At 31.0% G+C, this 14865-nt stretch overlaps 1 protein-coding gene across 1 annotated transcript in view; it reads right to left on the minus strand.

Annotated features, from left to right (window-relative positions):
* Positions 1 to 256: 256 nt before the first annotated feature.
* Positions 257 to 14865, minus strand: part of Snap29 (Synaptosomal-associated protein 29kDa) — a 34062-nt gene continuing 19453 nt past the window's right edge. Inside the window, exons 4-5 of the mRNA XM_085821085.1 lie at positions 6735 to 7035; positions 257 to 1919 (exon numbers count right to left, since the gene is read on the minus strand). Of these exons, the coding sequence (XP_085677211.1) occupies positions 1753 to 1919; positions 6735 to 7035 (468 nt within the window). The 3' untranslated portion in view covers positions 257 to 1752. The remainder of the gene's footprint in view (positions 1920 to 6734; positions 7036 to 14865) is intronic.

Raw genomic sequence — 14865 nt, forward strand, 5'->3', positions numbered from 1 at the left:
AAAAATTGTGTAATATTTTGAAAAAGGAATCAATGTGCATAAAAGACAATAGATAAAATAATATTATTATCTTAGAAATGTAAATATGGCATTAGTGGCACAAAGTGAGATAATCTGGTGGGCAAAATAATGCCCACTGAACTAGCTTAATGCAATTTTGTTCCAGCCCATCAATATGTGCAAAATTACATGTTTCTCGTATAACACTAGACACGTGCTATATATTTTTCATTAAATGAAATGACCAAATAACTGATAAATTCATCATACTCTTTAATATTAATAACTGATACACTAATATAAATATATAATGATACATATATATACAATGTAAAACTTAACATTATTCATAGAAAATGTATATAGAACAGAAAATAAATTCAAGATATCCACAAATACTGATTAATATCAAAATAAAATATTGCATGATAGTTGTTCACATTTATCATTTCACACAGGTCTTCTCAGTCTATAAATTAAACATTACTTCCAAATCAAATATTATTGCAAGTGTGATATGTAAACATTTAAGGTTGGAAATTAAAGTATGGATAATTTAAACAAGATTTGGTACTTATGAATTAGAGCAACAAACTTTGCATGGTTTGGTAATGTTTTAAGGAAAAAATTATTTATAATTACAAAAAATACTTATTATATACATATTTTACATTTCAATTATACATTTAACTCAGAATTCAATCAATAAACCTGCTTGAAGAGTTTTTGTTTGGTTTGTTATGGTGTAAATTTTATAGCAGTCATTTTTAGAACAAATCTGAAAGTTATTCTCTAGTGATTTTGTGGCAAAATAATGGTATTTCTGCAAAAATTTTGTTACGGTTTCTTCTATTGCAGACAAATACCAAAAGTGCATATTTAAAAACTAAGTTCAAGATTAAAATATCACAACTGTCAATAAAAACATTTGGAACTTGGAATAAAAAAACATACAAAAATGGTGACAATGTCACAACATTCTATTGAAGAATTTTTTTGTGTCTTAAATTTCATCTAAAATCAGCATTTTTCTTGGCCAAGAGATATTCAGACATCGAATATATAAACTAACTGTCCAATGCGATACCAATTTTTGTAGCAATTGAGGAAAAATTTGCAAATTAAAAATATTCCCTTTAAAGAAATAAGTATATGGAAATAAAATAAATAAATGTAACATCATTTTTCCATATTATATAAATCAAATTTTTAAAAAAATCACACTTCAGAAAATTTTATTTCAATTAAATATGTTACTGCTTTTAATATATCTATAGGTACTTTCATCAGGCAACTATAAACTTAATCTACAGTAACTGGTATCACTTTGGTAAAAGCATAAATATATTTTATCCAGCTATAAGCAATAGATTTATGGCAAAACTATAAATAGTTTAGGTATTTTATTTCTGAAAAGTCTGGTGTGAAAAAATCAACATTTTATAAAATTACATATAAATGTGTATGTTCTCTGAAATAATTTTTATTTTTCTCATTTTAGTATTCTTTTTAAAATATTAAGTGTTTCTTTAACAATTAAAATATGATTATACCTTGACTTGGAATTTTCAAAGTAATAATTCTTTAAAAAACTAAAACATACAATAAACTTTAGTTACAGCGGACTTGATTCTGAATTTTCAAGGCAATAATTCTTTAAAAAACTAAAACATACAATAAACTATAGTGACAGTGGAATTTATTTGAATAAATACTTCTATAAACAAAATACAGACATCTCACTATCAGTCATCATTTTTTTAATATACGTTTGATCTGCCGATTTTGATACTCCAAGGTCTCGTCTGCTTTGTCAGCTTTGTTATGAATTACATCTATCATTTCATTCTGTTGTTCTATCTCTTCATTTAAGCCAATAGCTAAATTCTTTAGTCTTCCAAGCCCCAAAGACATGAATTCTAAAATAATAATATTACAAAAATATAATTTGAATTTAAAGTATATATTCATGATAGTAAATACACTTTTAAGAAAAGGAATATAAGAATTTTTTTTTTTTTAAAGTAGAATTCTGATTAAGTGAATGAAAAGATTTAGTAAAAATTTCAATGTCATACATACAGCTTAGAAAACTATATGCTGCAAGGTATTTACTATGAATATTCCTAAGATTATTAAATATTATGTTGTTCAGAAAGAATATCTGATCTCAGACATCACATAAACTTTGTGTGCTGTTTTATATTTTTTCTCACCAGATGAAGTCCTTAATAATATATTTAAAAAAAAAAAATGCAGCTCTTAAAATATAGCACCACAGAATATTTTTAGAAGGTAATACATATGTTTTAAAAAATTCTTAACACTTTTCTTGTATCACAATAAACTTCAAACTTGTTTTCATAATTTCCTTGTTGGTGAGAGAAAAATTCTGATATCTGCATCGTACACATTGATTTTCATCTCACATTAAAAATTGTCAAATACATAAATATATAGAGTGCATTTCTGTGTTTACTTAAAATAACTTATAAGAAAATTCCATACACTCATAATTGTCTAGTTCTTATCATTTTGGAAACAATTATTGCTTAAACTTGCTCATGTAGGTATGCCAGATATAAATTATGAATACACATTATATAATGCAGTACATATACTCATAATCTAAACAAATTATTAAGAGAGGAAGGTACTTTTTCAGTTAACAGAATGCCACCTAACAACAAACATAAATGTTTGCCCAGAATCAAACTAGACAGAAAAATGGTAAACTGTACACAATTTCATTAAAAGAATACCTATTTTATTAAATCCATGGCAGAAACAAAAAGAAAATAATAAAAATTTTATAAATAAGAATGCATATAGATATTCTAATTGGCAGCGGCACTATGATTCATCTGCAGTTTGCAATTAATAGAATTCTGCCAACAAACCAAACAGCTGTCAGAAAATGAATGGGCTAATCTTTGAACCATCATTTGCTAAACAAACTTTACTCTTTGTGTTATGGTCTTTTGCTGCTTTGTTATTTTGGTGCTCTGGTAATAGAGCAATTTTGTTTTGTGGTTTTCTGAGCAGCCTTTTAGCATAGATGAGTCTCAGAAGAATAAGTGACCATTCATCAATTCACAGTTGCCCAATCCTATAATCTCTATAGAATTTGTTTTTTTGAAGTAGTTTGAAAAAAATCTGTAACTTACTTTGGGATGGGGGCTTTACTGAGCTGCACTGAATGATAAGGTGCATTATCAATAATTATAACAGAATTTGGTGGTAGGTTCGAAATTAACTTTTCATTTGCCCATGATAATCTCCAGTTGTAGAGTTAGATTATAAATTAAACTTTTAATACAGAAAGCAGTTTGGCTATAGTTGCTACTTCCTTTTCCTTGAACCTAAAAGTTTTGAATTGCTTGTCTTAAAGTATCCAAATCAAAATTATCTAAGCCTGTACTTACAACAGTTTCTCTTTTTCTTTTCTCTCTCTTTTTTTTTTTTTTTTTTTTTTTTTTTTTAGGGAAAAGAGAATTCAACATTTTCTTTACTTTCAGATTCTTTATGAATTCTGTTTATGCTGGCAATAGAAACGCCAGTCATCTTACTCACTCTATGTGTTGGCTGCGTAACTGTGATGGTCAGTCTTCCTAATTGTGATTCATCACACAAACTTTAATCACATTATACACTAATTACTTAAAATTGTTGCAGGAAGGCTTATTTCTAGAGCTTCCTGGAACACTGGAAATTATAGTAAAAATGAAGATTTTAAAGTAAAAGGAGGTCAGTAATAGCGATACTCAATGATTATAAGAAAAACACTTAACAACACTCCTTGACCTGTGCTGCGCTTTTCACCCACACCCCTTCAATTAAACTGACCCATCTTGAACCTCAGCCAAACTGCTCTTGCTTGTGTGATCACACAGTACTAGACCTATGTTTACTCTTCACATGTTTTTTTAATGATGCCAAGGTGGGTTGCACTTACATGTAAGCACTTTTATTTATTTTCTGCAAGTAAAAATTAATCATGAATATCTACCACATTCAAGAAATATAGCACATATAAGTTCTCTGAACTAACTGTGAGAGGATGGGGGATTAAAATACAGAGAATCATTAAATCTTGTTATAGTAAAAGCCCAACTATTAGATTCCTTTCCTATTTATTACAGACTTCATGTGTTAATACAAATTAAAGCTAGGATTGTATCTTATGTATACATATACTGAACTATTCATATAAGTATGCATACACATGAAGATACTTATACATGAAAGACATTAATGAAGGTAGCATTATGAACATCAAAAAGCAATTTTATTAATTATTACTAATACATTTCTACACATACATGATTACTCCTAACATCCATATAGGAAAAAAAAAAATTAAGTACTGTCACAATATCCACCTGACCCATCCACAAAGTCGCCAATCGTTGCCGACTGATTTTTTGCCAACCTAACATGTGAAAAACAGTAGCACACTGAAAATTACATAAAATAACATCCATACTGAAATACCAAAACTTAGATTAAACATCGATAATGAAACACCAAAATTTATATAAAATAGCAACAAATTAAATTAAACATGCAAGAAACATCCATAATAAAACAACTATGTATTTTTTCCTGGTCTTCTGCCTGTGTGCATAGCAATCTGTTTTAACTTGGAAAAAACATCCGAGAATTGCAGAGAAACTTGGCTCTGCTTACCATGTACACAGTGACTTGTTTTAACTTAAAAACAAGTCAGCTTCTATTTAGAAAAAGCTGTTATCAAATAAGCTACTTTCAAGATGTAAGATTTCTATAATAATGTGACAGTGGAGATAGATAAAAGGTAGCAAAATGCATCATTTTGTGTACATTTTACTTTGATAATAATAATAATGAAAATCAATCCAGACAATATTTACATGTATACAGTCAGTGACTATTGATCAGCTATTTACTTTAAAATCTATTCAAAATACTCTTTATACTTTTTTTACTCGCATTTTCTTCAAATGAATTCCCCAATTAAATCAGAAGGTGATATCTGGCTGTCCCCCCTCCTCTGCCTTTTATTCCTCAACTGAATAGATCTCCCTAGCCTCTCCACATTTTGCAAGTGTAAGCCAATTAGGGGATCTACAGAATCATACTTATGATTTATTTTCAATCATCATAACTGGCTCGCTCGAGTTCTTCATACAACTATCCAAAAAGATGGTACTTCTTTCAGTAATATGTTTTTCGATTTTTTTTTCAATAACAGTGCTGTAGTATGATCAGGAAACTGAACCAGAAATGTTTTTCTACAAATCCCTTCAAAAAACCACTTTCTAAAACATGACCTACATTATTCTTTTTTCTTGTAAAAATTTTTTTTTTTTTTTTTTCTATTTCAACAATCCATCCAGTGCTGTCAAATTTTCTACATTCTTCTTTTTCCACACTAGACACATACACTTCTTGCAGTTAACTGCACAGTAGTTGTATTTGGAGATATGTTAGGTTCTTCACAAAACTCTCAGATGTATATTCTTGTGCCAATGGTTTACGCCACAATATTCCTAACTTGTCAGAAGGTTCATCAAAAGAAAAGCTGAAGACTGTAGTAAACCATAAAATTAACTTTATTTAAAATTAAAAGGTAAAACACAAAACTAAATATTTGTTCATAAGCCAACACCAAATGTCGACCATGCACAAGCAGGAACAGTGAAGAACAAGTGCAAAGTGTGTCTCTCAACAAAAAGTTTAAATCTTAATACTCACACTACAACAATTGTACACCAGTACAGCACAGCAAACATGGATACTGCAAGCAAATATTTTCCTTGAAATGCAAATATTCCACGTTCTTTAGCAATAAATAAAGCAAACAGCTGTCATAAATGATATTTGGCTATCCTCAAACCGGTTTTGTACTAACATTAGAACTTTGACAGTACATTTCCATACAATGTAATTGTCTGTAAAATAAAACTTCGTGGGATGTGAATTCCTACACTCTCTACTACTAGGCAAAATGCCTGCAACACTGACTTTTGCATTAGCAAGCAGATTCCAGATTCATTGCGATTCATTACAAGGAAAAAACTTCACATACTAATCACAAGCAAAAATATAAAAATATAGCCCTCGAATTCCAAAATTGTACACATTATGCACTGGCATAATCTGCATGCAACCATTAATGGGTTGCCAGATAAAACACATTTTAGTTATCTTCTGTATTGCCTACTTTGGTGACATAGGAATTTGCCTGTGATTCTTGTCAAAGTTGGGTAGGTAATGCAATAGTACCAAAAATTATTATATTTTTAAATAAGAAATTAATAAAAGTAAATATTTTGGACTTCTTTAATATTAAACAATAGCAACAGAACTTTAAAAATTGAAAATATTGGTACTATCTAATTATCCGCAAACTCCGATAATAAAGTCGCGAAGAAGATTCACGAGGCACAGCAAAATAGTTTATATGGCAATCCATGTCACTAAAAAGCACAGATCTGGCAACCAAGTTAAGCACATAGCACATCTGTTTTGACCAGTGACCAATACCTACATTGCATGACACAGTGTGATTCTATGATGTTTTTTAAGTGAAAATACATTGCTGTGAGCATGGGAAAAACAACAGTACAAAAAAACTGATTCCTAAAAAAAGAGAAGTATTTTATTATAGATATTTCTTGCCTTTTCAGTTTTATAGATTGGTTGAAAAAAGATTGGGATATATTCAAAAAAATATTTTAAGATATATTTACCAAGGTTTTTATCAAGTTTTTCTTCAATGTTACTGGAAAATCCTGAAGAAGCTGAAGGTGAAAGGGTCTTTGGCTTCGATAGGTTTGATTGAAATGAATCTGATTCATCAAATGACAAATCCCGAACTCTTAAAGCTGGATGTGATGCTTCACTTAGTTTAGTATCAGTTTTTAAATTTTCTACTGTATCTTGCAAAGTGCTTGAATGCTTTCTAGATGAAATTTCAGCAGTAGGGGGCCTGAATGAAGGATCTGTGGAACCCCCTTTACTGAAATAATTTTTGAGGCCACCAAATATACTCTGCAAATAAATATACAAATATAGACAGTATAACATATTACATTTTTTTTAAAACTTTGTATCAATATAATAATGTTTATCTTATTCAAACAGCTTAACAGATTTCAGCACATTTTATTAATTATTTAAAATTATGCATCATACATATATTAAAATTCCACTTTAAAGGCTGTAACAAAAACAGCTGGGTCAGATGCAGAACCACCCATTTATTTGGCGCTTTTTACGAGATTAATAAGTGTGCCAATTGTGGTATCCAAGTCAATTTTGCCATTCTGGAGGAGCACGAATTTCGGAGCATTTTCGCGCATGCTCAGTATGTATTTTAAATTAAGAATTTCTGATTGGTGTAGACGATAACAGATGGTAGAGGTGAAGTTATTTCAAACAATTCTTTGAGAATTCATTACTTTTTGTTCTTCAGCTGGGCCTCGCAGAGTGGATTCCTCTTTTCAGGTAAATTAATTTTTCTTCACATAAATTTTTACAGATATTCACAATGGCCTCCAGTTTCATTAGTGATGCATAGTTAAAAACGTGAATGAATGCATGTTGAAGTATGCTGAATATTCTGAAAGATTTTTTGCCATGTTGCCTGCATTAGGAAAGAAAGCTGTGTTAGAATGGTGTATGAAAGAGGGGTTGATTGCATCACCGTATGCATTTCCAAAATGTGGGAAAAGTATGGAATTGAGAGAAAGAAAGAGTAAAAGCAATAAATGATGGTTTTGTAGGAATCAGTCTACTGTGACAGAGGAAAGGCATGATGTGTGTAGGAGTGCAAGGAAAGGGTCTTGGTTTGGTTTGAGTAATTTGGATATGTGTACAGTTTCATTAGTGATGCAAAAGTGGTTTGGAAGGTGCCCTCAGAAATATGCAATTGAAGAACCTGAATGTTTCTAATCACATGGAAGTGAATTGGTATAATTTCTGTAGGGAAATATGTATTCATGTTATGGTGAGAGATAGTTGCAAGATTGGAAGATTGTTGAGGTTGATGAAAGTAAGTTTGGAAAGATTAAGTATGGAAGAGGCAGGTCCATGAAAGGAAGATGGATGGTTGGAGGAAGAGATACTTACAGATGTTTTTTAGAGTGGTTCCTAATCAAATGAGGGCCTGCTTGATTGATGGGTGTTGCGTGGCACCACAATCATTTCCGACTGTTAGGCTGCATATAAATGTCTGGAAGACGAAGGATTTCAGCATTTAGAGGTAAACCACAGTTTGCCATATGTGCGGCTGGTAAAAGGTGCACACACTAACACCATTGAGGGTGTGTGTGCAGGAATCAAACGATTTCCTGAAAATTCTACAAATCGACTGAAGAAATGAAGGGGTTGATTCACATCTTTACAAATTTATGTGGCGAAAAATTCACGACCACTGCGTTTAGAATGATGTATTTAAAGCATTTCTTGCCGATATTGCAAGAATTTATCCCCTCCCCCACTTTACAAGATCCAAAACCCGAGGAAGAATTTTCTGACCTTATAAGGGTTATGCTTCAGACATCATTTTTCAGTGTTTTGTAACAATTTTTAGTTTTTAAAATTATGTTTTTGGAAGGATTGGATTTTCATTTCTTAAAATTTTTTTAAAGTGAAAGTATTTTAATTTTTTAGGGTTTTGTAATGATTTTGAAACTTTTTGAAGAAGACTCAGGTGTTAGAAACACTTGTCACCAGGCACCCGGGTTATAAAACCACATCCTGTGTAGAACTCGTACGAAAAAGGCATATCTTTTCTAACCTAACGTGACGAACTTCGTAATTTAAATAAAAAATATCTTGTGAAAGTGCAATTTTAGAGTCTTCAGATACAGCAGGCATTGAGCTAGTTCTATAGATGTCCGGCAGTGTAAATGCAGTTGCTGCATGCTAGCGTCAGAATGGCAAGAGCTTGTCTGAGTTGAAGGTGTTGTCTCTGGAGGTACTTGAGTGAAGTGGGCAGAGCTATTGGTCGTCTTTACCAATGGTGAATCTGAAAAGGAAGTGTATCCACTTGCAAGACAGGCATTGGCCGGGGAAAGGGGTTAAAGGAATAACATAATGAACAATATTATTGAATGGTGCGAGTCTATTTTGAAGTAAAAAGGGATCATGGAAGGTAATAAGAGTTACTTCTATTGAATTAAATTAAGATAGATATTATGCTGGATGAGATACAAAATAACTGAGTTAATTTAATAGATAACATAATGGCAAAACTTATGTGGCAGAACTTTCTACCAGATGTCGACATATTTTTCAGAGTCTAGCAGTAGTTATGAAATTAAACCCTACATTGCAACACCTATGTCGCGATATAAAGCAGAGTATAACTAATTGAGAATAAGTCATTATTAGATGATCAAATGTGATTTTAAGGTAAATTACCAAGGGGAATAGAGAAAACAATTACAGTTTACGTATTTAGATGTATAAGGACTACTTTCGGTCGTTTTCTGTTGTCTCTATCCTCGTAATTATAGTCCAGCTGTGGGATAGAGCTGTTATTCACTTTATGAATATTCCTGAAATATTATCTTGCAATTTCAGCAAAGCAGACGTTGATTTTTTCTACATTGAGTTCACGATGAATTGCATCGTTCCTAATGAACCAGGGACAATTTGCCATCTGCCTCAAAGTCATATTTTGCACTTGTTGAATTCTTTTCATAGTTGTGTCACAAATGAAACCCCAGACCGGACAGGCACAAGTGATGATGGGACGCAAAATGGATTGAAATACAAGAACTTTATTTTGAATAGACAAACTCGAGTTTCGGGCAATTAGAGGGTTGAGTAAAATTTGAAACTTTTTGAAATGATTTTTAGTTTTTAACATTATTAGAAAGTATTTTCAGTTAAAAAAAAAAAAAAAATATAGGTGCATGAATTTTAATTTTTCAGGGTTTTGTACCAATTTCAGGTTTTTAAAGCTTACTATGTTTTATTAACCATGTTTGGTTTTTAAAATTATTATGCTTTTTTTATAGGTTTTCAGTTTTTTAAATTTTGCTTCAACTTTTATTTTACTTGTTCGCCACTGTAAATGTTACACCTTTCATAGTGTCTTCTGGAGGGGTTGCAAATCTAGGAGACAAGATGCGAGAGCATGTCAAGTTGGTGAATTTGAAAAATGTGCCAAGCAGTGGGCCATACTTCTCTTTCCCCAAACAGTCTTTTAAGATAATTGTTTCTCTCTTTTATTTTATAAAATTAGAAATGCACATAACTTTGTAAAACAGGATTTATCTATCAGTCCAGTATGAGTTACCAAATATGATAGTTGAATTTACAAATACAATGCCACCCTCGGTATACATCATTAATTTGTTCCAGATCCTTGAACGTAATAAGGCAAACAAATTTTTACGAGAAATAAAGGGAAAATAATAAATCTGTTCCAATAAATAATCCTATTGTTATTAGTATAACACTGTTTAATACTCAAATAATAAAATAATACTAGGTGAAATATTAACTTTACATAATGTTTTTCAGCTATCCATATCAAAAGCAATTTTTAGCATAATCAAATATTTCTGATCTATGTTTGGTAAATGATTTTACCCTCTCTATGCCACATTAGCCGATTTAATAGCAACTTTGTTTTTCACAATCGTAGACACCATCGTACTTGGCATTGTACATTACACATCTTCAACAATCTCTTTTTTTCATCTCCATCGTGACCCTAACAATTTTGTTGTGTCTTTACTCCTTTCATTAACTTTCGCAAAAGTCACTGTTAATGAATTTACAAAAAAATGTACATAAAAAAGCACCAAAACACTTGAAAATTCTAAGTTACAGTGCAGATTGTTTATTAAATAGCCTCAAAATGTGTATGATGCTCATGGACAGTCGTACCATTGTCTTGAAGAGATAAACTAAACAAGTGCGGTGCACATAGTCATGACACAGTGAACTTGAGTCATATTTGAAACAAAAATTTTCATGTCCAAACAGAATATATAAACAGCTGGATGTATTTCAAAGCACACATACACTGTTGCAACAGTTTGGGCAACAAATTAAAAAGACACCGAATTAACAACCTGATTAATATTGACTACAGACAAATGTTTCATATCAATGGTTGGTTAATTTAAATTTTTCAGCACAGAAATATGGTGCTTATCTTTTTCTATTAAACTATACACCTTCCACAGACAAAGGAAATTCTATCACCAATCCTATATAATAAGAAACACATATTTCATGATTTTTCACAATCTTTGTTCTTGAGTACCATGAAATTATTTTGTGTTAAACTAGCACAGTAGATCCAACAAATTGTAGTGAAGATAACTAATGTCACTATACTAATCTGATTGATCAAATTGCAATCACAATTACCAGATATTCATCTTTACATTGGTTAATTTAATCTCAGAAGTGTTACATCCAGGTTCACGGCAAAGCTGATGCCAGCAGCACTGGAAAGCAGGATTTACGGAATGCAAAATTTTTTAAATTTAGTAAGGAGCCAGGCAGTAGAATTTAGAAATCGAAGTTTCTTCTGGGTGGCAAAAAGGCCAGTGTGCATCTGCATGTTAATTAATTGCTATGAGAAATTCTAGTTGACAATTTAAACTCCATGGAGCACTGATGTAGTAGCAATTGACTGGCATTATCTTAGGATAGAAACTGCATAAAAAATTTTAGACTACTGTGTGCAGGCAAGCCTATATACATTTTTAAAAATAAATAACCAATATATATGTATATATTCATGTGTGTGAAATACTATATTTTAAATTACCTTCACGTATATATATTTATTGTTATCAATACAGCAAAATTTTGATGATCTACACTCATTTTTGAATTAAACAAATTAAATTTTGAATTTCAGAAAACAACACAGAAAATTTAACAGAACATTTTTTCTTGTATACTTATGGAAATAAAACTTTATAAAAAACACATGGTGTTTAACACATATTTTGATTGAAGAATCAATTTATTTAACTATTGAAATTACTTTTTTCACGCCTGGAATATCTTTTTAACAAGTTTGATGAATCTCTGCAAATTTTTTGTTTCAGATGAATTTAAGTTCTTTGCTGCCCATTCCACTGTCTTTTAGAACTAAATTTGAGTTTATGTGGTTAATATATGTACAAAATTTATGGTTATTTTTCAGTTCATGGTATGGTGTTAATTTGGACAATTCTTAGTGATATTTAAATGTTACTAGTGACACGATTTTTTTTTAACTCTTAGGGTATACTAAATCCGTATACCCTAAGGGTTAAAAAAAATCGTGAAATTCTTCCGAAATTAAAAAAAAATCGTGAAATTTGAAAAATTCTTCCGTTGACTTTTCACAAACAACATTCACTGAAGTACTGGAAGAAACTTGCTCTTATAACTGATACCAATCACTTTTGCCATGAACAAGAATGTACACTGCTCAAAAAAAAAAAAATGGGACAGTCCTATATCTCCCGATCTACTGGGCCGATTGACAAAATTCAAATTGCGTTCTTCATGTCTCGAAAGCGCGACTTAGGATATATATTAGATTTATATATAGCACTATTCTAACATAGATATTTTGACACAAAATCGGACTTTTTCTGAAATAACATACCAATTTTTTTACATATTTCGATTCTACGACTCAAATTACGCCTAAATATGAAATTTTGTAAAATTTGGAGCGAAATTTACGGAGAAATTCACAAATTTTTGTTGGGACTTTTTTGTCAGTTTGCGCCAAGAATACTGCACTTGGCGAACTTCTTAATATATGGCAACCTAGTTTCCTTTCCCATGAGAGGAAAAAAAGTCACCATCGTTCCTTTTTTCCAAATAATATTCTTTATATTATATTTTTAATTATAACTTATTATTTTAAGTAATTTTTTCTTTTTCGAATTTCATTTTAATTGTTTAAGTTGCACTTTTTTTTTTTTTTTCCGAATAACTGTTTTAAAAATTTCTATTTACCTATTCGAACTGCGTAAATAAAGGTGCAGCGTTTATTTTTTTTAAATAGTTTTCTTTATATATTTTTTTCGTCTTAGTTATTATTTTAGGTAATTTTTAAATTTTTATTTTAATTGTTTGTGTTGCATTGTCTCTTCAGATAATTGTTTTAAAATTTTCTATTTATTTCTTCAAACTGAGCATTTTAAATATATTTATTAATATCAATTTTCCGGAATTTGATTTTATTTATTTGAACAGCGTTTCTTTCGGAAGAATACTTTGTAACCCAGACTACAATGAGTTTGAAAACTGCATACTATATTAAAAGAGAAAATACAGTAAAGCACAGTTTTACACGCCTTTCAATGTTCCGTTCAGAAAAGATATATATAAATAAGACAGATGTATAACCGACATTTTAACTTAGGATGACTTGCATACACTGCTTTAAACAGTTTTATCATTGTGCCCATTGCTTTACACAATTTTATCCTACATTTGGCTTCTTAAATGTTATTCATATTTTAGTCAAATATTTTATTTTTGAAATCTTAAAAATCAAATATCATAAGATTAAAAAGTTTTAAATTTAAAAAAGAAATACAAATACTAAATTTTACCGTAAAATGTATTTTTTCTTCTCTTTTTCTTCAGGCATTCTACTTTATTCTTGCTCTTTTTCTTCATTCTACTTTATTCTTGCTCTTTTTCTTTAGGCATTCCGCAAGTATATTAAGAAGTATCCAAATTTTCGAAATATCTTGATATTTCTGACAATCATTTTAAATAAAGTTATCGCCTTCCATTTCATAAAGGCTCACAAACGGCCGAGCGGTAAAGTCGCTGAACACTGATAGTTCACTCCGGGGTTCGAATCCCGGTAAACAGGCTGGTTGCATGGGCGTTTTCGTGGATTTTCTCATGTGTACCGTGTATGCCAGCTGATTTCCCTTAGAAAGTTCTTCACAAAGGCATCCTTCCTTTTAGGCAGATAGCCCTGCTTTGACGTAACTTAATAATTCAATTCAATCCATTTCATCAATATTTGGTCAGAGCCTTTATCAGTCTTTAGAGGCTAAACATTTTGAAGGTATGAGATGAAAGGAAAGACTGGTTTCATCAAGAGGTTTTGGTTTATTTAATTATGACAAAGCACACTAGGGCTATCTGCCTAAGGGGAGGGATGCCTTCGTGAAGGACTTTCTAAGGGGAACTGGCTGGCATACACGTTGCACATGGGGAAAACCACGAAAATGCCCAAGCAGCCAGCCCGTTAGCGGGATTCGGACCTCGGACAGAACTACCAGCGTTCAGCGATTTACCACTCGGCCGCTGTTTCATCAGGAGGAAAAAAAAAAAAAAAAAAAAACATCTTTAGGTGACATCCACATACATCACTGGATAAACTCCTGAATCTTCAAATAATTCGAATGAGAAAATCATGGAATTCTCCATTTATGATACGATATGATGTTCTATAACGTAATTTAAATTTATACAACCATATAGTCTAAACCATATTCTCTTTTCTGTTAACCACAAGCTCAATTAATGGTATTTGCTGGTGTACACGTCCAAGTGTTTTTTCTTTGAACACCTAAATTCATTGAAGTATCCTGAAAGTATCTTCAAAAGCGTCCAACTTTTTGAAACATCTTGGTATGTCTGACAGCCAAATTTCTCTGCAAATTTTTGCTTACTTTTCTCCCTAATTTTCTTCTTTCCTTCTACAGTTATTTTCATTGCACACACAAGAAAATTAAGATTTTTCGATTGCTAGACTTCCATAAATTTTGCTTTCTTGTCAATTTTTTTAAAATATCAATTACATGAATTGCGTTTCAGCTGAAGACAGCTTTTCATTTTCTAGTCATTTTAACTATAAATAAAAAAAGCAAAGTCCAA

The sequence above is a fragment of the Stegodyphus dumicola genome, chromosome 7, assembly GCF_044657685.1.
Source record: "Stegodyphus dumicola isolate Sdum_Otavi_A_Nest chromosome 7, ASM4465768v1".
Taxonomy (NCBI): domain Eukaryota; kingdom Metazoa; phylum Arthropoda; class Arachnida; order Araneae; family Eresidae; genus Stegodyphus; species Stegodyphus dumicola.